The sequence below is a fragment of the Hermetia illucens genome, chromosome 1 (genome assembly GCF_905115235.1).
Source record: "Hermetia illucens chromosome 1, iHerIll2.2.curated.20191125, whole genome shotgun sequence".
Lineage (NCBI taxonomy): Eukaryota > Metazoa > Arthropoda > Insecta > Diptera > Stratiomyidae > Hermetia > Hermetia illucens.
This window is the reverse complement of record NC_051849.1, coordinates 212,412,994-212,437,543: the sequence shown is the minus strand read 5'-3', so window position 1 is coordinate 212,437,543 and position 24,550 is coordinate 212,412,994. Positions and strand designations below refer to the sequence as shown.

Below are 24,550 nucleotides of genomic sequence, written 5' to 3'. Positions count from 1 at the left end.
AAGCTGACAATTTTTTTCGGTAAAATTAACGCGGATTTAAAGATCCGTACATGGTTAAGAGCTGTCCTGAGTCCGAAGGGCACCGTTTCAAAAATCTCTGCCCATTCTGCGGCACATTAAAGCTCTTATAATTGTTTTATGCCATTTTTTTCACTATTACATTAGTTTGCGGTTCCTGTTACAGTTTCGGGAACTCCAAAACGCCATACGCAACATCGAAAATAGGGTGAGGCGACGGTGTCTGCGTCAAAGACAAGTAGAGGCATCGGTTCTGGTGGGTGAGAGAGACGATCCATTATCTTTAGTAGATATCTGTGGCTGTTTAATGAAGATAACGAACCGAATATGCCCAAGTGGACATGCTGGAACCTTGTCGATGGTAGTGCGGAACTAATAGCATTCGTTTTGATATGCCGCGAAATTTTCCAGGTTTGACATGCCAAACGTACTCAGGGTTTAAGATTCTAATTTGTGGCTATTCGAATTTTCTTCAAATTAATTCATTTGAAGTCCTGATAGTAAATTTCTTTGGTACTATCATGAAAATGCTTAATTGGTTGCACCATATTCCGCCAATTCCTGGATACGAAGCATCTGTGGTGAGACAGAAAGGGGCACCATCGCGAAAGTGTGTTATGCCGGTTGTGTTAGCAAAGGCGAATTCGGAAAGGTGTTTTTGTAGCATGTCCAGCTCAGTGTACTGGACGCTAGTCGTTTTCCTGTACTTAAAAGAATGTGAAGTGGTGCCTGGATGTTCCCTGCGTGTCCACAAAAACGGCGATGAAAATTTATGATGGCGAGAAATTGAGAGTTCCCTGGCAATTGTCTGATACTTGATGTTGTAATTGCCTTTTTTTAAGTCTTCGGGTGATGTAACTGAATTTTCAAAAGGTTGGATAACGCTGACAAAAATTGTTCACACCATTCTGTGTTGTGTTTGTTGTCAATTAGTTGCTTATTTTTTATATTCACGATGATGCTGAAATGTTTTTATCTCAGCGCTTTCTGTGCGTAAGCAACCTGAAATTTCCATTTAAACGGACGCTCATCGTCAATATCGACACTGAATTCGAGTGTAAAGAATTAACCGCGTATAATAATTGCACCGACTTTTGAGAAGTCCACGATAAATTGTACGTGATTTTACAAACACCTCTGCACGGGTGTTGATGAAATAAATTAAGGTGGAATTAGGGTCGTTAATGTGGAATGCAAGATCGGTGACAGACAGTACTCACCGAATTTGCGCGTTGCATTTCCGTGCGTGTATGAACCGATTTTTGTTATGGACAGCGTTTCAGGATTGTAGCTTTAATCGAGCGGCAAGGAAAAGGCATTCGAACAGATTTACTATGATAATCGCCCAGCAAACAAGTATCGGCAGGCATACAAAATAAATGCGCACACACAAATCAGCTTTTTTACTAATCGCTCGAATCAAATACAGAGAGTATAAAGCCCGCCCTATAAGAAATTTATGTATTCAATCGTCGGTAAGCTATTTTGGCATGAATATCACGCAATGTCAAGACTTTCAACAGTTCCTTTGGCCAACTATAATATCCCAAGAATAGCTATTGAAGGGAGATCTCATCTTGATGCAACTCGTATAACTCAAGTTATAATAAAGCTTGTTCGAAATGATTCTAGAATTCTACTAGAATCCATACTTATAATAACAAATTCTTAGTTTACTCTAATTAGGTCGATTTCATATATGCCCATGTCTGCTTATTTATCATCTAAATAGCATGACGAGATGTTGCCCCATAAGCTATAACTTCCCATCGAGCCACCAACTATTTTGCTCTTTTTAAATAATTCTGAAAGTCTCGCAATTACGCTAGATCTCTTGGCCTTGTTTATTCTTGCCTGGATTTCCTACCTCTCCAATCGTAGTACAAGGCGATGCGATGCTGCTGCAGCCCATATCGAGTCCTAGACCCTTGGATATATCTATAACTATTTTGGTCAAGCGTACATAACATTCGGTGACAAGTTTCGTTTTTAATAAGCTCTACATTGGTTTCTACAGTGGCACAGGTTTACCCTGTACTCTTACTTCTAGTTCAACTCCATTCGACTCTACATCATATTATCCCATTATTTTGTTAAACATAATACCAAACATTATGCTGTGATCTAGTCTGCCTCACAGAGCTGCGACCAATTTGATAGTTTACTCCGACATTGCTATCATAATTTTTCGCTAATGTTAGTGGAGGGGTTCGTGAATTAAAACGTGAGTCCTAAATATCTCTCGAAATTTAGGATTATTTGACTAAATAGAGAGATTTGTACGCCAATGGTCGAAGATAAATCTTCTCTACTTCAGCCCTAGAATTTCAATTTACACGGGCAATAGTTCAAGCTAAAACAACGTTTGTTATTCGCAGACTATTTTCTAAAGAATGCTTTACTGGTTTTGGTTAAAGTTAACAAACTAATATAATTGTATTAACATTAGTACTCACAACTTTGTTATTTGTCGGAAGAGGTCCAATTGAAAAAAAAAGCGCCATGTGACTTGCTTCCTTTCTTTCGATGCTGCAAGTGCGTTTATGTTTTATTTTCTGTTTTCATGTGTTTAATAATTTGAAAGTGTTGATTATGCTTATTAAATAATAATCCATTGACCCACAACGACATGTGATATTTACATACCTATAAGGCCTCCGTGGTTTTCCCCATCCAAATGAAACTTGAATTATACATACAATACACTTAGGATCATCACTGGAGTAAATCCAAAGTGAAGCCTGTCAATGCTGTATCCTGTCATCGAAGCGATTTGTTTTTGGAATGGGAAACGTTTGTCTTTTGTCTGGTCTAGAGGACATGGGAGAATACAATGACATTTTCTATCAAATGTTTCGATTACGCTGATGATAGCTACTTGCTCTATAGTCAAATGAGCTCGAGCCAATGGGTCGGGATCGAAAGGGCGGTCATTTCAACTGCAAGTAACGTCGACAAAACTGGGGTCTCAATTTGAATGGTGTGTATAAAAAGGCATCAAACAGTTTTCATATTTAGTAGCGTTGTTTCTGTCAATGGGGCATCGAGTCCAACGCCATGCAACAGCGCTAAATCCACAGTTATTATTTTGCCTAAAACCTCAACCACCACATCAATTTGAGATTGCTTCGTACCAATAATTTCTCTTTGTTACGATATCAAAGTGGTCGTGACTGACATTTGAAACCTCAAAGTTTTCTTTCAAATATCCTAATGGTTCTTTAGACCGAGACAGCCTTCAACGGAGAGCTGCGAACCATTGATCGTTGAACCTGTTTACTTAACAACAAAAGCGATATTGTACAGGTCATAAGGGCGAGAAATCTATTACTATGCCACATCCTAAAAACCATTGAGTAAGACTATAGGCTCTTCACGGGGAGGGGAGGGGGAAGGTTGAAGCACGTGCGTGAACGACACCCCATTCTCCTCGCTTTATGATCCACGTCAACCATATCTTGTTTGCTCCAATAAACGTATTTCTTGAATACGTCCTGCACCTTTCATGACTGCTCAATATCTTATCTAATAACATTCTCGAACGCGCGCGTGGAGCCGTGAAACTTCTGACCCCAGTACCGCGATCGAAAAGGAGGACCCACCACGGATCACATCCTTGATCGATGTTTCTCTTGCCTCACACGTATTAAGAGGCGCGACCTTTGAGGTTTCTTGTTAAAAACAGTTTTGCGGAACTAAAGGGCAGTAGGGAAAAAGGAGGCCTTAAAATTACAAAGAAATTAGCGCGAATTCATTTTGATTTATAATTCAACTCTTTCCGAAGGACACAATACACAATAGACAAATGTAAGCATAAATTAGAAATATTAAAAAAAAAACACATTAAAGTTAGACCAGTAAAAAAAAAATAAAAATATAGAACTAAATGACAACTCGAGAACTAAAATAAAATAGAAATACCAAAAAAAATTAGACGAATATGTTATCCAACAACAAAGGAAAATGGGATAATGACTCCGTTCCCTTGAGAGCTTTTAAGGGGAAATTCACAGGAATTATTTGAAAAAAAATCGACCTATTTAGTTTCGGAATGAATCAAATTCCACTCGCACTTTATGAAGGACGAATACGATCCTACTAACACCTCATTGACTTATTTACGAACGATATTGTTTGCTTGCTTGGTTCCGGCACTTCCTCCGGTGAATATTTCAAGTTTGTTCCTCAAGTCCGTAATGCCTCTGTCCTTCGAAAACTTCCACACAATCGGTTTCGAGTGAATTATGTTCACTTTAACCAAAATCCGAAGCCCTCGACTCTTTCGTAATAGAGCATATTCACAGGCAAGTCCGCATCAACTTGATGCCGGACCGGATCAAAAAGTATGAGCGGATTTGCGCTCAATGTAATTCGTAGTCATGTTGTGTTCTGCGAATAATTATATAAAGGAGCATTTAATATCTGCGAGCCGCCTCAGTCACGCTGCACCCAGGGCAGAGGTGAGGCAGCGTCTGACGATTTCCCTCTGCCCTGGTAAGAAATCGTAAAGCCATCATCGCCTATTATTTTTAAAGTTTGGATGCTAAGCCCTAAACGAGGAGTCCGTAGATCAAAAAAAGAGGGAGTAAGTTGCTCCCCATTTGATCCAATCCGGCATCAAGTTGATGTGGATCCCGCCATTCTCAAAAAAATATCCTTTCTCAAATTTCGAACTCCCAAAAGAAATGATCTCATTCCCACAGTGTTCTCGAAACAACGCCCCAGTCCAGTCCATCGATCAGCCAGTCCCGGTCCCGCTAATCCTCAATGCAAAAATACGTTTTGAGTCGCCTCAACCAGAAACAAGATCGAAAGATATGTTCAAGTCTGAAGAATTGCTTGGGAAGGGAAAGCAAGAAATAGACATTTGTCTGACGCATACATTTGTCTGTCTGATGTCTGATACAGGCACAAACATTTACCTGACAAAAACACAGAAGGAGAAGAATATGTTATATCTTTGCTTTCAGGTGCTTTCTCTTCCCAATTCTTCAGGCTTGAAAATATCTTTCGAGTTTATATGTAAAGTACATACTTTTTTGTCTACACCTGCAACGCTTTTTAATTTTCTTATTGGAGATTAAGTCCGACTCCCACGTATATACGTACAAGATGATCAGATCACTAAGGCGGCTAATATTTGGTATCAGGGCGAATGCTTACATTTTAATACAAAAAATTCGTATTCGCAGTTGAAAATACTCGATTAATCCAACCGAATTCGTACTCGTAAATGGGAATACGTTTGTATTCACTTTCAGACGTGAGAATACGGCCGTATTCGTATTCACTTGTGTAAATATCGAGATATTCACTTTTTCGAATACGCTTACCATCGACCTCGATGTTCAGACCAATTTTGGCAAGGGAATCCTTGTTAGCTCGTATTACGTGACCATATCATCGAAGACGCCTCTCTTGCAATTTTTCCACTATCGGTGCAAAACGTGTCGCGCCACTAGTTCAACGCAACATCATAATCTCTATTACCACAAGACGCCGTTCATTGTCTTTTATAGACGGTTAACACTCAGAACTATATGAAGTGCGTGTGCGCTGAAGAAGTGAATAGTGCGATCAGCTGATATAATGGTGAGCTTCATCAACCGATCATCAAATCATTCGACTTCTTTAATGGCAACACGGAAACCCTCTGAGCTGGGCTACCAAAATAGAGAAGTTTATAGCCATTTTTACTGCGTTCAGTGTCGCAGCTTTTGGCATCAGACCATCGGGTTTCTGGCAAAGCGCAGATATCAATGGGTCTTTTCCGAAGGGCTCTTACGAGTTCCTCGGTCTTTCCAGTTAGGGCGTCAACATCTAGCGTGAAGACACGTATTTATTTTGCTTTTGTTCAGAATAACTTACTTACGCCCTGACCCCGTCCATGCGTCAAGAACTCTTGCTAATTTTTCGACAGGACCGGGGCCCGCCCTGCCGCGTCGACTGAGATGGACGCCCTAGCATTTTTCCGAGGCTTGTTACTCGACCCGATCATCTTGTTTCAAACGACATTGAATGCATTTCCTTGGTCAACTTGTCGCGGGACCTGCCACCAAGAGAGATGGAATAATTCGAACCATATTTTATTTATCTCTTTCCCTGGTCTCAGCATTTTATTATTGTTTTACTGAGGATAGTAAAAACTCAAACTCTCCTCCATTACCTGGGCTTGGAACCAGCATTCTATGTTAATAGCATCGCGGAGTTTTCCAGAGCCATACTCCTGGTGGATGCTTTTTCGCAAGTATGCTCTATGTACTGCTTGAAATTGAGTTTTCTGTATATCATCACTCCCAAGTATTTGATGGCCGGTTTAGAAGTGATGATACGATTCCCAGTTCTAATGCGGGCGTAATTTCTCTTGCGGCGCTTAGTGGTGAAGACCGCTTCCGTCTTTTCCTCCGCGAATGCCAGTTCAGCATCTTCTAACCAAGCCTTAAAAGCATTAATTGCTTCGCTTGAGAACAACTCAGCATCTCCGAGATGCTTTGCGACCCATTACCGTGGCTTCCTCCGGAATCGGAAGGTTAAATACATCATTATACATGATGTTCCACAGTAGTGGGCTTAGTACAGAGCCCTGTGAGACACCCGCGGAGACAATGTACTCCTTGGGTTTATCATCGGTATTATACCAGAGCGCCTGCTCTTGCAAGTAGCTATCGACAATAGCAGCGAGGTAGGTGGGAACATCAATCATCGCCAGAGACTTATATATAAGGTATAAGGTTCCAATTAGCCAACTTGAATGTATTTCTCATATCCAGGGTCACCACCACCTGATTTGCGTTCTGCATCAGCAAAGGCAAGAGAATTGGGAGCTTGAAAATAAGATGACGTAGAAAACACACATATGTGTTCTCTTTGCATGGAAGGAATTTTGACAGGGTTTGGGTCGCTTTTGTTCAGAAACTATAAGCATCATCGCAAACTGATTTTTACCTCATATTCTGACCCAATTTTTCAGGAAAACAAAGGTTTAAAGTGTTATCCACTGCCGTGTCGAAATAATACCCTAAAAGCCATTAGGTTCATTGCAAGAATGAAAGGATATGACATGAAATAAAATTTACTTTAGATTTTATACGGTCGGTCGCGCCTTATTTTAAATATTAAAAACCAAATTCCTATTCAGAAATGTTAGAAAGCATGCAAAACAGCTCACTAGTCAAGTGTAATTTTATTTGCTCCAAAAATACAACGCTAGGACGGTAATAATACAACCTTCATATCTGGAGCCAGGAAGCTACTAGACGACCCCACTCTGAATCGACACAGGAAAAACACGCCCACTCAATCGCTGAATTAATGAAGAAACAACACACACAGCTCTCAGCCTCCGCAGTTTGAAAATTAATTGAATGTAAAATTTCAAATAAAGACACAAAAAGCAGAGCATGTCCACTGAAAAACAAAAAGAAAAAATGGGAAACTGTAGATATAAATCTAAATCAGTCTCGCATCACAAGCATGTTTCTTATTCCTTAGCATCTACATCAGAGTTGGTAGAAATATCGCATAGAATAGCACGCATAGATTGCATAGATTATGATAAATTTCAATTCTCACGAGTATAATATATTTTTAAAATTCATTACATAAGTTTTTTCGTAATTCGACGCACGCTTCACTTATAACACATCGTTCAATAAGTCCCGGGACTAACTATGAAAACAACATTTTATCGGCAAAATTCTTTATTATTCATCAACATAATTTCCTTCGAGGGTTATACAATCATTCCAACGCTTCTCTAACTTTTCAATGCCATGTTTGTAGAACGATTTGTCTTTTGACTCAAAATGAGCCTCAGTAGCAGCGATTACCTCCTCATTCGAGCCAAATCTTTTTCCCTGGAGCATCTTTTTGAGATCCGCAAAGAGCCTGCAGTCGCTGGGGGCCAGATCCGGCGAGTACGGAGGATGAGAAAGCAGTTGGAAGCCTAATTCGTTGAATTTGATCATCGTTTTGATTGACTTGTGGCACGGTGCGTTGTCTTGATGAAAGATGACTTTCTTCTTCTTCATGTGTGGGCGTTTTTGTCGCTATTTCGGCCTTCAAACGATCCAATAACACCATGCAGTAGTCGCTATTGATGGTTTTTCCTTTTTCGAGGTGGTCAATGAAAATTATACCATTCGCATCCCAGAATACGGACGCCATCACTTTGGTGGCCGACTGTTGTGTTTTTGGACGCTTCGGGCGGCTTTTACCGGTCGTACGCCATTCAGCTGACTGCCGACTTGACTCCGGAGTGAAATGGTGAATCCATGTTTCGTCCACTGTCACATATCGACGCAAAAAATCCTGTTTATTGCGAGTAAACAGTGCCAAACAGCTCTCCGAATCATTGATACGTTGTTGCTTTTGTTCCATTGTGAGCAAACGCGGCAGCCATTTGGAAAAAACCTTTTTCATAGCCAATTTTTGGTGCAAAATAGTAAATGCACTACCAGTTGATATGTTCACCATCTTAGCTATCTCGCGCACTTTCATTTTGCGGTCACCCATCACGATTTTCAATACTTGCTTGGTGTTTTCGGGAGTTACTCCCTCATTTGGCCGACCCGAACGTTCCGCATCATTTGTATCAGCACGACCGCGTTGCAAGTCAGCATACCACCGACAAATCGTTGTTTTCGACGGAGTAGAGTCTGGATAACGTTTTTCAAGCCATTGCTGAGCTTGAACAGTGTTTTTTCCCATTAGAAAACAATGTTTTATCAACACACGAAACTCGTTTTTGGTCCATTTTTTCACGATTGCAAAGGTAGCGTCACTTTAACTACTATAGCTTTCTTGGTTATGTTTCGAATTACATCAAATTTTGACACATCTTATCTGAAGGTTGGTACTTCTGAACCTTGGTACATAAATGACATAATTAGCGCCATCTCTACGCTAGTCCCGGGACTTATTGAACGATGTATTATTAGAAAAGAAAACGACAGTGAAAGCATATTAAGACGGTTATTAAATGAGTGAAAAGTAATGTAACTTACTTGCTATCGGATTGATTTTCGTTTGGCAGTTATGTTGAGAAATCAAGCGGTAGAAAAAGAACTGATTCAGCGGATAACAATTAAATCAAACTACATTTGATTCGGGTTTAACAACAATGCATTGAATGAGTCTTACTTGTGTTTTCAATAGTAATTTTAGAACATTAATATGCTTCATAATAGCATGGCTATGCGTTAAACGATCAAACCCACTGGACACGCTTCTGATCTAGCTCATTTTGATTGCAAATTTATATCTAATTCGTGCATCGTGTTTTTTCGATTGCTAAACTTAAGACATCGAATTTAGAAACAAATTTTTGATGATGAGATTTATTTAAATATTCTTTTTTTTTTTCTCTCTTATTTTTCTCTTTCGACCAAAATCCAAACAAAAATCTAAATTGGATGATGTTTTGTTTTTTGAACTCGTTTACGCCAAAAAAAAAACACTCGTAACATGAAAAAAACGAAAACATGCAATATCTACTCATGCTTAATATACCACAAACAAACGAAACATTTTTACAAAACACATACACAAAATAAAACTTAAATCAAAATTGTGTATTTCACCCGAAAACCGCACGAACCTGAAAACTCGTACGTATTACACACGCGTGCAACGATAAAAAAGGCAAAAAGCTACATCAGAGAAATGGCTGAGATCTCGAAAAGGATGACGGTTGTGGTGCACCACATCCACGGTCACCATCATCATCACCATCCTCATCAGGCCAGTAACCAGCAACTGCTTCAGCAGCAGCATCATTTGGCTATCTCACAAAAAGTAAATGCCACCAGTGGTACTGAAAACACTGGAGATACTACTAATAATAAGCAATCTATAATTCCGGTATAGTTTTTATATATACAAAAAAAAAACAAGTTTGCAGTTATTGAGTTTGTTCCCTTAAAATGTAGACCCGTTTTATGTCCGATCAATCTTTAAATGGTAATGAACAAATGGACAGTGATTACAAAATCTTTAAATCGGAATTACAATGCAAAATGAAAGGAAAAAGAAAATCACATTGGACTGACTGAACCGATTAATTTAATGTGAATTAATCAACAATGTCAACACTAACACCACTAACACCTTTTACCTTATTATTTCCATGAAGAACAAAAAAAAACAAATCGTTACTCATTTTTTCCTAGAGCTACTTATTTACTATTGGTACTTGGTATTGTATTTGTTTAATTTGTAGATGTAAAAGGTTCGGTGTCGTGTACTAGTTAATAAATTGAACCAGATTTTAAGAGAATTATTATGAAGTGAACACAGAGTATGTAGCTTTCAAATTAGATTAGTTGATTGTGATCTAACTATTAATACTAACCGAAATTTTTCGGAAGTTTTACGGCCAGTCCCCTAATATTTGTTTTTTATTTCGCATATCTAGAGCAACGAGTACATCCAATCGGTTGCTCGATGCCTGCAAATGATGCTCCGCGTGGATGAATATCGTTTGGCCTTTGTCTCCGTTGATGGAATTAGCACAATTATTGATATCTTGTCATCAAGGGTTAATTTCCAGGTGCTTACAAATATAATCTAACTCTTCTAGAGCCTTTGGACTCAACTGCAACCTGTCCCTTCCATAGGTTCAATATCAACTCATCTTCTGTTTGTGGGTATTGACTTTCCATCGCCTGTTAGCCGAACGAATGAACAAGTTCAACGTTATTCCAATTCTGGCTGATATCCTGAGTGACAGCGCAAAGGAGAAGGTAAGTTTTCCTCTACCAGCCAACAATCAACAGATCAAAACTCTGCCCTGGACAAATTGCGCTGGTCAGGCGCGGTAAGGTGGGCCCTCTTACAGTCTGTTACATAAGAGCGTGGTCACTGTTACACGTAGATAAAAAATCTGAGCGTCCTGTTTCTTTTTCTATGACATAGAGGACACCTCAGTCCTTCATGCTTTTTGTAAAAAGTCAGCTCTCTGTCAAATTTAGTCTTCAATTGAGTGGTTTTTCGAAATGAGTGCTGTTTACGCCTCTCGCTTTGAGGCAATTTTTCTATGCTTGCATGAAAAAGGACCCAAATTAAGGCAAACTGCTGCTGCGAAATATATGGGAAAGTCGAAGCAGTTCGTTAGCAAGTGGATAAATCGCTATAAAAAGGCCGGTAACGTTGATGATTTTCCTGATCGCGGAAGTGCAAGCAAAGTCTCAAAAAAAGACAAAAAAAAGATTCTCGCATTGTTCTCGAAAGATCCAACTTTGACTTTACGTGGAGCTGCTGTGAAATTGAAAGCAAAAGGTCTTGACGTATCTTACGGAACGATTCGCAGGCACTTGCTTGCCAATAAACTGAAATATCGCAGTACTTTGGAAAAACCAATGTTGAGTGCAAAACACGTTGAAAAACGAGTGGAATGGCATATTTTGAATATATTATATTTCAGTCGGTGTCAAGCGTCCGAGCGGATCGGACGTGTTCATTAAAGTGCTCCGCGAGTAAATCAGTTAGTGAACGAAGTGTTATTGTGTTGCGCAATGTCCAAGCGCCAGGTGGTCGACAGGTCACTGTCACCCCAGGGGATGGATCCTGAACCCAAAAGGGTTCACCCCTACGAATATAGCGAAGGCGAAGCCCCATCTAGTCCCGAAGGCAGTCGGGAATCCGGCCCAGAAGAGAGCGAGTCGGACGTGGCTCGCGAGTCGGACATGGCTCACGAGTCGGACATGGCTCGCGAAACGTCGGACGACGACGAGGACGAGGTCGCCGCTCTACGGAGGCAGGTCCAAGAACTGAGGAGCTCCCTCAAGGAAATGACGAGTCGGTACGACCGGCTCGCCGCTCTGTTCAGTTCGTCACTGACGAAAAGCACCATAGCCCTCACGAACCCAACTCACCAAACGATCACGCCAACCACATCATGCCATGAGAACCGAGGAGAACGGTCCATGGCAGAAGTGAAAAATCCGACAATACAACAAATTCCAGCCGCAGCAATAGAAACTACAAGCACCCCTCATCCAACTACCACACCAATCAATGTCGCCGAAGGTCCAGCCCGACAGCTACATCAGCCATCCACCCACACACCGATAACAACCACCTCAACCGCACCACGAGCCGTTCAAGCAGCCAAACCTAAGACACAAGAGGTAAGTCAGGAAAAATTTCCGCCTTTAATCATACGCGCTGACCCCACAACTACAAAGAACATTACCACCAAAATTCTCTCCACGATCCCTAACAACATAGCCCTAAAAAAGACATCAATTCACTCCACCTACGTCCGATTACGAATTACGATTACGAATCTGCCAAAAATATACTGAAAGAAGGTAACCACCCCTTCTTCACATACACCCCATCCCATATGAAACCCGTCAACCTAGTCCTCCGGGGACTAGATTTTACTTACTCCCCCGAAGAAATCCTCAAGGAGCTACACCGCCTCGGCGTCTCCGAAGCTATCAGCGTTCGCCAATACGAAACTAGCTCCTCCCAACGAAACGCGAAACCCCTCCACCTTTTCCTTGTAACCTTTGCCCCAAAATTCCAGCAATCATCCCTCACGAAAGCCAGGACGATGTTTCACTGCATCGTCAAGTTCGAAGCGGTCCAGCTACACGAAATCACCCAATGCCGCAACTGCCAGCGCATTGGGCATGCAGCGTCCAATTGTAATCTGGCTTACCGTTGCGTTAAATGCAACACCCCCCACGGGCCACGACAATGCCCAAAGAAGCAGGAAGAAAATCCATCCTGCATCAACTGCGGAGCCAACACACATCCGGCTAGTTATCGCAACTGCCCGATGTTCGTGCAAGCTCGCACCCGTCAAACACAACAATCAAAACAGAACCCCACTCCACCAACCAAACCCGGTCCCCAACCAAAACCCGCTCAGATCCCCACCCCACATAACCCTACTTCCCCACCATTCTCATACGCCGCAATGGCTAGGAGCGCCTCGCACGCAGCACCTACATTTGACCTCGACTCCGAGATCCACTCGCTCTTCAACACCTCCACTAACCAACTAGCCTCTCAACTCACCTCATTCCTCCCCACATACAACTCCCTGTCCTCACCAATGGAGAAGAGACTCGCACTCCTCTCCTTCCTCTGCCAAGTGTCCCCCAGTAATGGCCACTAAAGTGGTATTACTGAACATAAATTCAATGGTCAGTCGACAAAAGCGGCACGATCTGACCAACTTCCTATCCGTCCATAAACCCAATCTACTCCTTCTTACCGAATCCAAACTCCACCCAAGACACAAGCTACACATCCCCAACTACACCACCTTCCGATCCGACCGCATTGACCGCCAAGGCGGAGGCACAGCCATATTAGTGGCGAATCCCCTAGAAGCCCAACGGGTCTACATCCCAAACACTATTGCCCCATCCATAGAGCTAACAGTCGTGTCCATTGCCACACCCTCCTCCATCACATTCCTAGGTAGCCTCTACTGTCCCGACCAAACCCTTAATCCCGCTGACATCTCCAACCTAACACAACACCTCAAAGCCCTCCCAGCTACCCGAAACAAACGTTTCTCCCTTGTATTAGGGGGCGACCTAAATGCCAAACATAACACCTGGCATAACACAGCTACAAACGCCAATGGCAATAAGTTAGCCAACTGGTACGCACAACACTCCCACCCTCTACAGCTCACCCTCCTCCCCACCAATCAACCCACCTACCACAGGTGAAATACACACTCATTCATCGACTTCTTCCTGATAAGCAACCACCTGCTTGTCCTCCCCAGCACGCCTACCTCCCCCCAAGACCTTCCCACCATTCCTGGCTTGAGCGATCATGACGGAGTGGTTCTCCACTTCAATATCACTAATCGCCTCCCCAAATCCCAGCCTAAATTCCTTCCCAACTACGCTGCAACCAACTAGAAACGCCTGAACTATAACCTAGCCGACAAACTGTCAACTATCTGCCTCCCACCCAATCCGTCTCCTACCGAAATCGACTCAGCCGTGGAAAAGTTCACGGAATTCACACAAAAAGCCTGTAGCGAAACCATTCCTCCCAGACCACTAAACTACCAGGGCCTAATCACCCTGCCTCCCCATGTCCTTGACCTCATCAAGCAAAAAGCCACCCTAAGATGCCAACTCCATCGACACAGATACGCTCCCCAGTTTAACTTCCTCAAATCACGTATCTACTCCCTGTCACACCTCATCCAATCCCATATCCAAACGCTATACGCTGACCACTACGCTGTGAAGCATGCGAACATCTCGCTTAATCAGCAAACATGCAATAAACTCCGTGGTACTTGTCCTCGACTAGCCAAACCCAGCACAGGCAGCGTCCCCCCGCACAACACCTCACCCAAAGCCCACGCCGACCTGATTGCTAACAGCTTCCTGGCCGCCCACCACACCACCCGACAATTGTCTGATCCCCCCACAGAAACCACTGTGCTCCAACACATCCACAACCTCACCACCACGCCATCTACCTATGACCAATTCCCGATCCCACCACCCGAACCTACAACACCTCACTGCTTGCCAATACAAGCCATCACATCCCAAACAGTTGAATCCATCATCCTCTCCCGAAATAATAAAAAATCAACCGGCCCCGATCACATCCCAATCATCATCCTAAAAAAATGCGCCAAAATCGTAAGCCCTTTTCTCGCTCAACTCTTCAATCTATGCCTCCTATCTGCACACTTCCCCACTCCATGGAAAGAATCCCACATCGTCCCAATCCTAAAAAAGGAACAACCTTCAGCTTCCCCGGGCAGCTACCGCCCCATCTCCCTCCTCAACCTGACATCGAAAATTTTCGAGCGCGTCATCCACGATATCATGCTCCAGCACATCACGGATCACGCCATTATTCCCACATTCCAGTTTGCCAACAAACGTGGCCACGGCACCTCACATGCTCTCCTAGTCCTCAAGACTGAGATCCTCTCCCAGTTAAACAAGAACATCCCCACCACCGCTTGCCTCCTAGACATCCAGAAAGCCTTCGATGCGGTCTGGCACGAAGGCCTCACCTACAAACTCTCCCATACCTTCAAATTCCACCCTCAGATATGCAAACTTGTCCTAAATTACCTATCCGACCGCCAATCCCTAGTCCGTATCCACGATACCCTATCCGACCCGTACAGTCCTCCTGCAGGCATCCCCCAAGGCTCAGTTCTGTCAGCAACACTATTCTCCCTATACACCGCCGATATACCGCTCCAACACCCCACAAACGGTCAAAACCATCCAGTACGCGGACGACTTGATCCTTTACACCTCGTCCCGAAACATACAATCCACCCAAAACCGCATCAATACCACAATCTTAACCCTCAACAAATTCCTCCAATCTTGGAAACTCCTCCTTAACCCCAGCAAATGCGAAGCCATTGTCTTCCGCGGTAGAGCCACCTTTACCCGCAAGATGCTAGCCGACACCCCCCAACCTCACGATCAAAATCGGAACATCCACCATTCCCTCCGTCCAATCCACTAAATACCTGGGAATAACCATGAACTCTCGCCTGTCACCCGTGCCCCAGGTAAACTCCATCCTTTCAAAGACCCTAATGGGCCTAAAAATCCTATGGCCCATCCTTAAGAAAGACTCCGCTATCCTCCCCAAAGTAAAACTCTACTGCTATAAACAGCTAATCCGTCCCTTAATCACGTACGGATTCGTCGCATGGTGTGACGTATCCTCAGCTCAAATGGAGCGTCTCCGGGTACGTGAAAGAAAGTTCTTCCGCCTCGCTCTTTCCCAGTCCAAAACCCACTCCAACCAAGCTGTCTATGACGAGGTAAAGTGCTCCCGCATAGATCAGATCCTCCTCACCTCACTAACCAAATTCCTCACCAACAACTATCCCACCGAACAACATCAATTTAAGAGGGGTTTTTCCTGACTTTCCCCTCTATAGCATTAAACATAGGATAAGTTAATATGACCGTAAATTAAGTCTAGTATTAAGCAAAATGTTAATTTCTAGGTCAAGTTAAGCTGTTAGAGATAAGTCTAGTATTAATTTTAGTCATAAACTATTTGTAACTAAATCAAAGGAAATAAATCGAATGTGTTAACAAAAAAAACGAGTGGAATGGGCGAAGGAAAACTTGGACCGCGATTGGAGCAACGTAATTTTTTCTGATGAATCCTCCTTCTGGGCATTTCCGAGCATCAAACACGCCTGGACAACCTCCACCAGTAGGATGCTTCAACGGACTGTTAAACACCCCGCAAGGTCCAAGTTAGGGGGTGCTTCTCAAACAAAGGTTTCGGTACTTTGTTCTTATTTACCGAGAATTTAAATGCCGAAAAAATGAATAAAATATATCAAAAGGCTTTGTTACCATCTGCTAAGCAATGGTATATCAAGAAAAATGAAAGCTGGATCCTTCAAAAGGACAACGATCCGAAACATCGGAGTCGAGCGTGTAGCGAGTGGAAGGCGCAAAACGGAGTTGTCACTTTAGATTGGCCATCTCAGTCACCGGATGCAAATCCCATGGAAAATGTGTGGGCTCTGATGAAAATGCAGCTTCGCAGACGCAAGCCATGTAATTTAGATCAACTTTCTCGACAAATTCGGAAAATTTGGAGGTCTTTTCCGGTAGAATATGCAGAAAAACTAGTGGAAAGTATGCCCCGACGGTACCAGGCCATAATTGACAATGCAGGAGATTGGACTTGCTACTGAGGTATTTGCATTGAGTATTGACGACCAAATTATCAATAAATTTGCGAATTTTCGAAAAATCAATTGTTATTATTTAACAGTGACCACGCTCTTATGTAACACACTGTAAAATTGCAAAGTTAGGACCCCTCCGGGTCCGAGGGATATCTCACCTTTCCTCAGCCTGACCTCAATCAATGATTAATTTTCACATCCACCTACGACTTAATAACCATCTTCTCAATTTCAAGGTCACTCGCATTATTTTGGCTGTTTTCCGCAATTTAATCGAAAAACCCGAAGAACCACAAATCGCCAAGGAGCATTGCATTGCCATGGTACAGTGCAAAGTGTTGAAACAACTATCAATCTTAGAGCAACGCCGCTTCGACGACGAGGACATTACAGCTGATGTTGAATTCTTAACCGAAAAACTCCAAAATTCTGTCCAAGATCTAAGCTCGTTCGATGAGTACGCCACAGAAGTGAAGAGTGGCCGCTTGGAATGGTCGCCTGTCCATAAATCAGCCAAATTCTGGCGCGAGAATGCACAACGTTTGAATGAGAAGAACTACGAACTGTTGAGAATTTTAGTTCATTATTTGGAAACATCAAAGGATACACTTGTTCTGTCTGTTGCTAGTTTCGATATTGGCGAATATGTACGACATTACCCAAGAGGAAAGCAGTAAGTTGATTTGACCGTTTTTTTTTTTGTGAGGGATAAATTGTTATCTAATTCTCGGAAATTGGTGTCTTCTCTTCTTACAGTGTCATCGAGCAATTGGGTGGCAAACAATTGGTCATGCAACTTCTTAGTCATGAGGATCCAAATGTTCGATACGAGGCACTCTTGGCCGTTCAAAAATTGATGGTGCACAATTGGTATGTATTATAATGTTGAAATGAGGAGGTTTCTTTTAAATAAGCCAAACATATAAGATTCGCGAATTCAAATAGGTAATTCAATAAGTTTTGTCGTTCGATAAGAGATACGTCGTTAGTTTTGTAAAGATGGTGCTACAATCCGAATCGAACGTTGTCGTTCTAAGGCTTGTTTGACACATATAAGGTCCCATTCAGTCACAACCGAAAAACAACCGAACTAAACGACACCCTTTCACACATAGATGGTTCCTATTGGGTAAACTGCTCATTTCACCCAATCACTTTAACAATTCATCATGAAAATCCGCTCCTCGTGGGGTCAACTCCTAAGCTGTTCCCCCCCACACGAATTCGAATCTGAAACCTGATAAAACCTATTTGTACCGTAGGAGCATTCTGTTCTATACGGTTTCAATTAGGTACCGAACGGGCACCGACTTGAAGCCGAAACATCGTTCCACATTTGTCGACAGCAACCGAAACTAAACCTGAAATGAAGTGAATCCAATGGAATCGTATACACGAGAAACGAGCTTAATAAGAATATCCGAAATATTGCTTTTTTTTGTTTTTGCCGATCATTTCGAACGGACGTGCAATTTTCTTTTCTATTTCATTTTAACATATTTCCATCTAACTCGGAGTGCGCCGCAATCATTTTTAACAATGACCAATTGCACGCAGCGAACTATTGAACTACAATACCTTGCTGACCGTATGCATTACTTGGTGGTGTTTTCTGAAAGTGAACTCCAGTGATTATTTCGCGCAAATTTTTCATTGTCCCCATTTTGTATATACGGTTAAAATTTCACTCGTGTTTTTACCCGGCGGGAATTGGAAGTGCTCCGAAATCTATCTTATCCTATTCTCCACAAAAGGGGGCAAAATTTGCAGACTGTGCAAGAGATCATAAATCATGCCATCGATTTCACCGACACCGAACCCCCGCCCTTGTAGTCACTCCAAGCACTTCACCTATCCCGATCAGTGGCTTCCACGCCAAAACAGCTCTTTGTCTCCAGGCTAGCGTACGCTATTTCCTCAGACGAGATATGGAGTATATGAAGGCAAAACGTGTCTCACTTTTGTCACCCTCGTCTGCCAAACTTACAAAGGACAGACGCGACCTATGAATTTGACTTAAGGGGGGAAGCTACTATCTAAGCACTCATATGGAGTGTTTTCTTTAAATCGCCATTAAGAAAAGACATAAAAAAAGATCAAATTATGAAGAGTTAAAGTTAAGATTTTAGTAGTCAGCAACAATAAAAACAAAATGGCAACCGCACTTGTATGGCGCTGCAGCACTGGTCGTCGAAAAATAAGATCCGTGCCTCGTAAAATTCACCTAAAAGTATTAATCGGAAATCAAGATACCAAAATATTTCTACAAGTTTTAAATCTAAAAAATATTTTAAGCAGGTGGAAATCTTCAAAAGACCTGGTCTGGACACGCCATCGACTCCCACTTTGCTCCGTGGAACCATCTTCAGGTATTACATCACGGAGCGGAGTTACGTTACTTTAGCTAGGTCTCCTTCCGTCTACCCGCGACAATCGTACTCGCGCCTCCCTCACCTCTTCCGTTTTTTGCAGTTTAATTTGGATAGTTGCGATCACGGAGTTGATCGCATCCCAATCTCCCTAGCAAGCTACCACTCTCTGGTAAAAATTAATTTTGCGGTGATAGGATTTCACCTGGAATTTTCTCTAAGTTTCCCTTTTCTTGCACGAACCTCAGTCATTGAAAGAATACGTGCCCTGTGTCCTCCGGGAGCCTAACGCAGTTTGGGCAATTAGGTGAGGTATCGAATTTCAATCTACAGCCTCGGCCAAAAGTATTAGGCATCCTGTAACTTACCTAATATTTCAGGTGCTGTGAAAACACTCTTTGATTTTACCACAATGGCAACTCTGTGGGGCATACTGCGTACCAGTTTAGTAAATTCCTCTGAAGAAATTGCATCCGCTCTCCCGGGTTTGGGAACCTTCAAGTCACGGAATTCCTTTCACCCTACGGGAGGGGAGGGGAGGAAAGGGGTTGTCAGTTCAGGGAACCTCTTACCGTCCGATCCCTTCGTCGGTCGAGTTCAATCTTCTTCGCAATAAGAAGAGCCCGAACATAATGCGCAATACGATTCCAGCTGCCAGCGCTCTTCAGCATTTTCAGAACCGACTGCGTTGCTCCCATAAGGAGACGTCTCCTAGTAGATGTAGGGCTTCCGACATTCGCCATTAGCGTGTGTCCGTTGCTGCTCGATTTCTGATTTGCTCGAAGAAGCTCATCTTCGAGTCGAGTATTAACGCAAGGTATTTAACCGCTGGTTTTAACTGTATAGTCAACTCGCCGATCGATATGGGACGCAAGATCGGGATTCTCCTTTAGGTCAATATACTTACTTCGGTTTTTCCCAGCGCAAGGCTGAAATCTTGAGCAGTCATCCATCCACTTACCCGTCGCATCAATATGACAAGTCTGCTTTGCGCCTTTTCAACAGTGCATCCGGCAACAAGTGCCGCAACGTCGTCTGCATAACCAACCGGGCACGATTCTTCGGTCATATCGAGCTTCAGGGGACTATCGTATGGAGCGGTCCGTCCCTAGGGTAGATCCCTATGCTACTCCCGACGTGATTTCCATCCCCCTCTGGCTGTCTGGCGTCTCAAAGTGCTGTGAGCAGTATTTCAGATAATCCCTCAATATCCGTAAGAGATAGCTGGGCACGTGAAATGAGTTTTCTAGTGTGCCTAGCATAGATGTCAATCTTACGGAATTGAAGGCATTTCTGACATCAAGCGTTATGAGGAGCACTATCCGTCAAGATTGGCGGCTGTGTGCCTCGGCACAATGAACCGCATCTACGACTTCCATAACAGCATTGACTGTGGATCTCCCTGTTCTCAACCCGAACTGCCTTAGGGATAAGTCCCCGGCAGCGCGGATCGCTTCAGTGAGTCTACTCCTGATGAACTTCTCGAGCACTTTTTCGGTCGTATCAAGCATACACAACGGTCGGTATGCAGACGGGAGCTCCGGGTCTCCTTTACCTTTACTGATCAACGCGAGTTTGGCTACTTTCCAGCGACAAGGAAAAATGCTCTCCTTCAAGCAAGCGTTAAACGCTTCAAGCAGCAATTCTGGCCGTTGGCGGAACATCAGTTTGAAAATTTTCACCGGAATGCCATCAGGGCCTGGCGCTTTCTGGTTTTCCATAGTGATAACCACTTCTTCGAGCTCTCTCATTGTGAAAAGGGAGCAATCCTCGACGCTTTCCCCGCTATTTACATCAACCCGTTACAAGGTGTCTGAGGAACAATGTCCGCACAATGCGGTCCATCTGGTCGGTACTTAGTATGCAGGGCGTCCGTAGAGCCCCGATTTTCCGGGTGACAAGCTTATAGCCAAGTCCCCACGGGTCCTCATTCACCTCGTTAACAAGGTTTTGTCAGTCGCGAGCTTTGCTTTTATTCATAGCGCTGCGGAGTCTCCTTTTTGCTGATATATACTGTGCCTTTATGGCGCATGACTCTTCGTTGGTGTACAAACGTTTAGCCAAACGGGGGAGCTTATGATATTCCCTCCGTAGGTCGGCAATTTCTGTCGTCCACCAGTACATAGAAGGCTTGTAGCACCTGGGGCCCGTCCGGGGCATGGAGCCTCACACGCCGTCGTTATCAGGTTCATTACTGAACTTACGACAGTGTCAGCTGCGACACTACCACCTCCCGAAGCGCACTCCAGCGCGGCCCTGTCTGCTCCAACTACTTCGACGAACTTCTCGACATTCTACAGGCAGGGGGAACGTCGCATTGGTGCTCGCCGGCAAGTAGCGTCAACCGTTTCGAACGCTCACTTGCCGAAAAGTCTTCTAGGACTCGCCACCCGTCCACCGGTGATGCTAGAGATTCCGACGCAAAAGTGATGTCAGCAATGCTTCCTTCACAGCCTGGGCGCCGAAACGTTGGCGTGGATCTGATGTTTAAAACTACGAGCCCGGTTCTCGGTGCCATTTCCAGAATCCGTTTCCATCTGGAGCCTGACTGAGGCATGCCCCATTCAAGAGTCCTGGCATTAAAATCACCGCGTACCAGGATTCGCCCCTTCGTGCTCGAAACAGCGTCCTCCAGAGCATCAAGCCGGCGCCGAAAGTTCGGCGTCAGGTAAATGCTAAAAAACGTTATCCCTAAACACCGGATCCGGACAAACCCGTCCCCTCGGCCTTCGGCAAGAATACAAAGTCGAACGTCGTCCCGAACCCAGATGGCAGCGGTGCCAGATAAGTCGAGATGCCATGAGGACGGTTCCTTATTTCGGTATTGCTCGCTAATCAGCACTAATTTAGCATTTACTTTCGCGGCGAACTGCGCTAGCAACTGATGAGCGGTTGCACTCCGATGCATGTTAATTTGTAAAATGCGGATCATGCCGTTTGCAGCTTAGCCTTCTCCCATTCCGCCCTAGAGATTGGACACCGTCCCGAGCCCATAGTGTGCCCTGAAGAGACCGCAACTTTCGTTTTCATTACAGGTCTTCGCTTGGTGACCTACCTGGCCGCATCTCTGGCATACTGTCCTCCTGTCCGGTCCCTTGCAAGCTACTGACGTGTGTCCATAGTCCAGACACCTGTAGCACTTGGTGGGGACTATTCGCATTCGCGCCCTGCATACTATCCATCCGATTCTGATTCTCCCGCTGCTAAGGAGTTTCCTCGCATATTGCTCGGGGACTTCCACCACGGCGAGCTTTTGGTCTCGAGCATTTACAGAGGTGATACCTACCCGGGCATTGGTTACCTCTGGACATTCACGCTTTATCGCCTCCTCTACTTCGAATTTTTCTGTGAAGCAATCAAGATCCCGGATTTCTAGAGAACACATGGACTCTAGGCTGGAAACAAGGGCCTTCTCCCCCAATAGCACCTTGACCGCTTCGTAAAACGTACTCTTTTTAGCCATCTTTGGGCCCAGTTCGACGAGAACTCCCCCACTCCTCGTTTTTCGTATGGAAGACACCTCTGCCCCGTTGTCTTCGGGTGTCATACTGTAGCGGATATCACTAAGGACTTTCGCAAATGTCTTGCCTTCCGTCGGCTTAATGAGCAGAGCCGACGGCCTAGTTCTTCTTCGTTTCCTCGTCTTTTCTGCTCCTGGCTTTTGGTTGGTAGCCTCCTTGTCTTTGGGCAGGCGTGTTTCTGGCGGCGGAGTCAGTTGTTTTTTTCTCTTCTTCGTCTTCTTTTTTTGGGCCCTGGAAACTATTTCGATAAAGTCTCCTTCAGGCATGTCCTCCTCTTTCGGCTTTTTCTCCAATTCGCTTTGCAGTGGGCAATCTGCGGTCCGTTTAACACAAGCAGCGTTCCCAGCGGGGAATGCGGCTGTTTCTGCTCTCCAATCGTCTTCCGCTGCTCTCCACGTTCGCCTATAGAATGAGATGCGGTCCAATCAGTTCCATCAGCCCGTATTGTGTGTATTGAAGTTTTATATAAAATACATTTAGCGATAAAATATATTTCAACCCATAAACTCGCGTTTTCTTATCGAATGACAAAACTTATTGGACAATCTAGCATTTAAGTCATTTACCTGATTAGATTCAGGAGAAAGAGTACACTTTTGTATTCATATTGAAGCCATCGCTCGGTACTGAAAACAAACACTTCAACTATATCTAAAAGAGCACTCCTCATTCATGATCCGTGATGACATACAATCAATAAATCATTTCAGTAGGGATACAATATCTGAAGTTGTAACCGCTGAAAATTTACCCGAATCAAGTTCCAAAAAGCCAGCAAACTCCCAAGCCCACCTGGATCGCAAGATACTTGAATCATCCAAACCCCCCTCCCAAAATCATTCCAATTGCTTTAAGGCCAAATCCCACTGAACCATTCCTCATGTACATATCCTAACTTCCAGAACCCTCATTTCATCCCAACAATAAATCTAATTTTATGCACAAAAAATAGCATTTCTAACTGAACATAATTTCCAAAAAACACAGGGAATATTTGGGTAAACAACTTGAGAAGGAGAACGAAAAGAATGCCGCCCCCGCTAAGCCCGGCGCAGCGCCAATCAGTGGCAAGGCTTAAGCTAGGATGTATAGGAATGATAGTAACGTGTACCGCGACGTAAGAAAGTACACTTAAACAGAAGGAGCCAAGTTGTTTGTAGCTATAAAAAACAGAAATTCTAATATCGACTCTATCAATAAACAAAATAGTTCTTGTCAAATTGGCAATTATTTCGCCGTTTCTACTTTGTTCATTTTCCTTTGAAAGTTTTTACCAAGTGTTACAGTTGGAGTAAAAGGACACTTCTAAATTCTAATGAACAATCATGTAAATAAGGTCATTCCATTTCGATCAATATTAGAGAGAATAAATACGATGTCGTTTCCTTGATGTCATAAAGGGATCCAGTAATGTCACAATAGTAGGCAGCCATATTCGATGTAACAGCAGAAGCGATTAAAATGTATTATTGGAAATCGAAGTAACCACACAAACTCATATTTCTTTATGCCCGAGAGTATTATTAAACTAATATTCTGTGTTATTCACTTGTTGTTTTCATTTTGTTTTTATGAATTGTATTCGTCGGTTATGAGAACGCCATGTGCAATTTTACTTTCTATTTTTTTTTCTTCTTTGTTTTCATGACTATTATCTAAGAGAATATTTTGAAAATGTTAATAAAGAGTTTCAAAAGCTTTAATTTGTCAGTTTCAATTCTAACGCGCTGCTATGAAGAGAGATTCAACTTTGTAAAGGCCTAGGAATTTGGATAGCCCCGAAATTGATGAAGAGCAAATGAAGGAGAACTTTATCGATTTCGAGTGTATCTAGAATACCCACCGAGTCATGGATCTTGGCCAAATGACTCTGGATTTGGAAAAGGAGGCAGACTGAGCTGGGACAGAAGATAAACACCATCAAACCGGGGGTCTTCTTTCATGGACGGAACATCTAG

At 43.3% G+C, this 24,550-nt stretch overlaps 1 protein-coding gene across 2 annotated transcripts in view; it reads left to right on the top strand.

Annotated features, from left to right (window-relative positions):
• The window catches only part of LOC119650689 (V-type proton ATPase subunit H), a 32,282-nt gene extending 7,987 nt beyond the window's left edge, over window positions 1-24,295 (top strand). Inside the window, exons 3-8 of one of the 2 annotated variants that reach the window (XM_038053658.1) lie at window positions 9,661-9,813; window positions 10,433-10,567; window positions 10,635-10,760; window positions 16,939-17,375; window positions 17,459-17,572; window positions 23,580-24,295. In XM_038053658.1, coding sequence (XP_037909586.1) covers window positions 9,661-9,813; window positions 10,433-10,567; window positions 10,635-10,760; window positions 16,939-17,375; window positions 17,459-17,572; window positions 23,580-23,670 — 1,056 coding nt within the window. In that variant the 3' untranslated portion in view covers window positions 23,671-24,295. The remainder of the gene's footprint in view (window positions 1-9,660; window positions 9,814-10,432; window positions 10,568-10,634; window positions 10,761-16,938; window positions 17,376-17,458; window positions 17,573-23,579) is intronic. The other variant, XM_038053668.1, reaches the window with a different exon arrangement.
• Window positions 24,296-24,550: the final 255 nt, after the last annotated feature.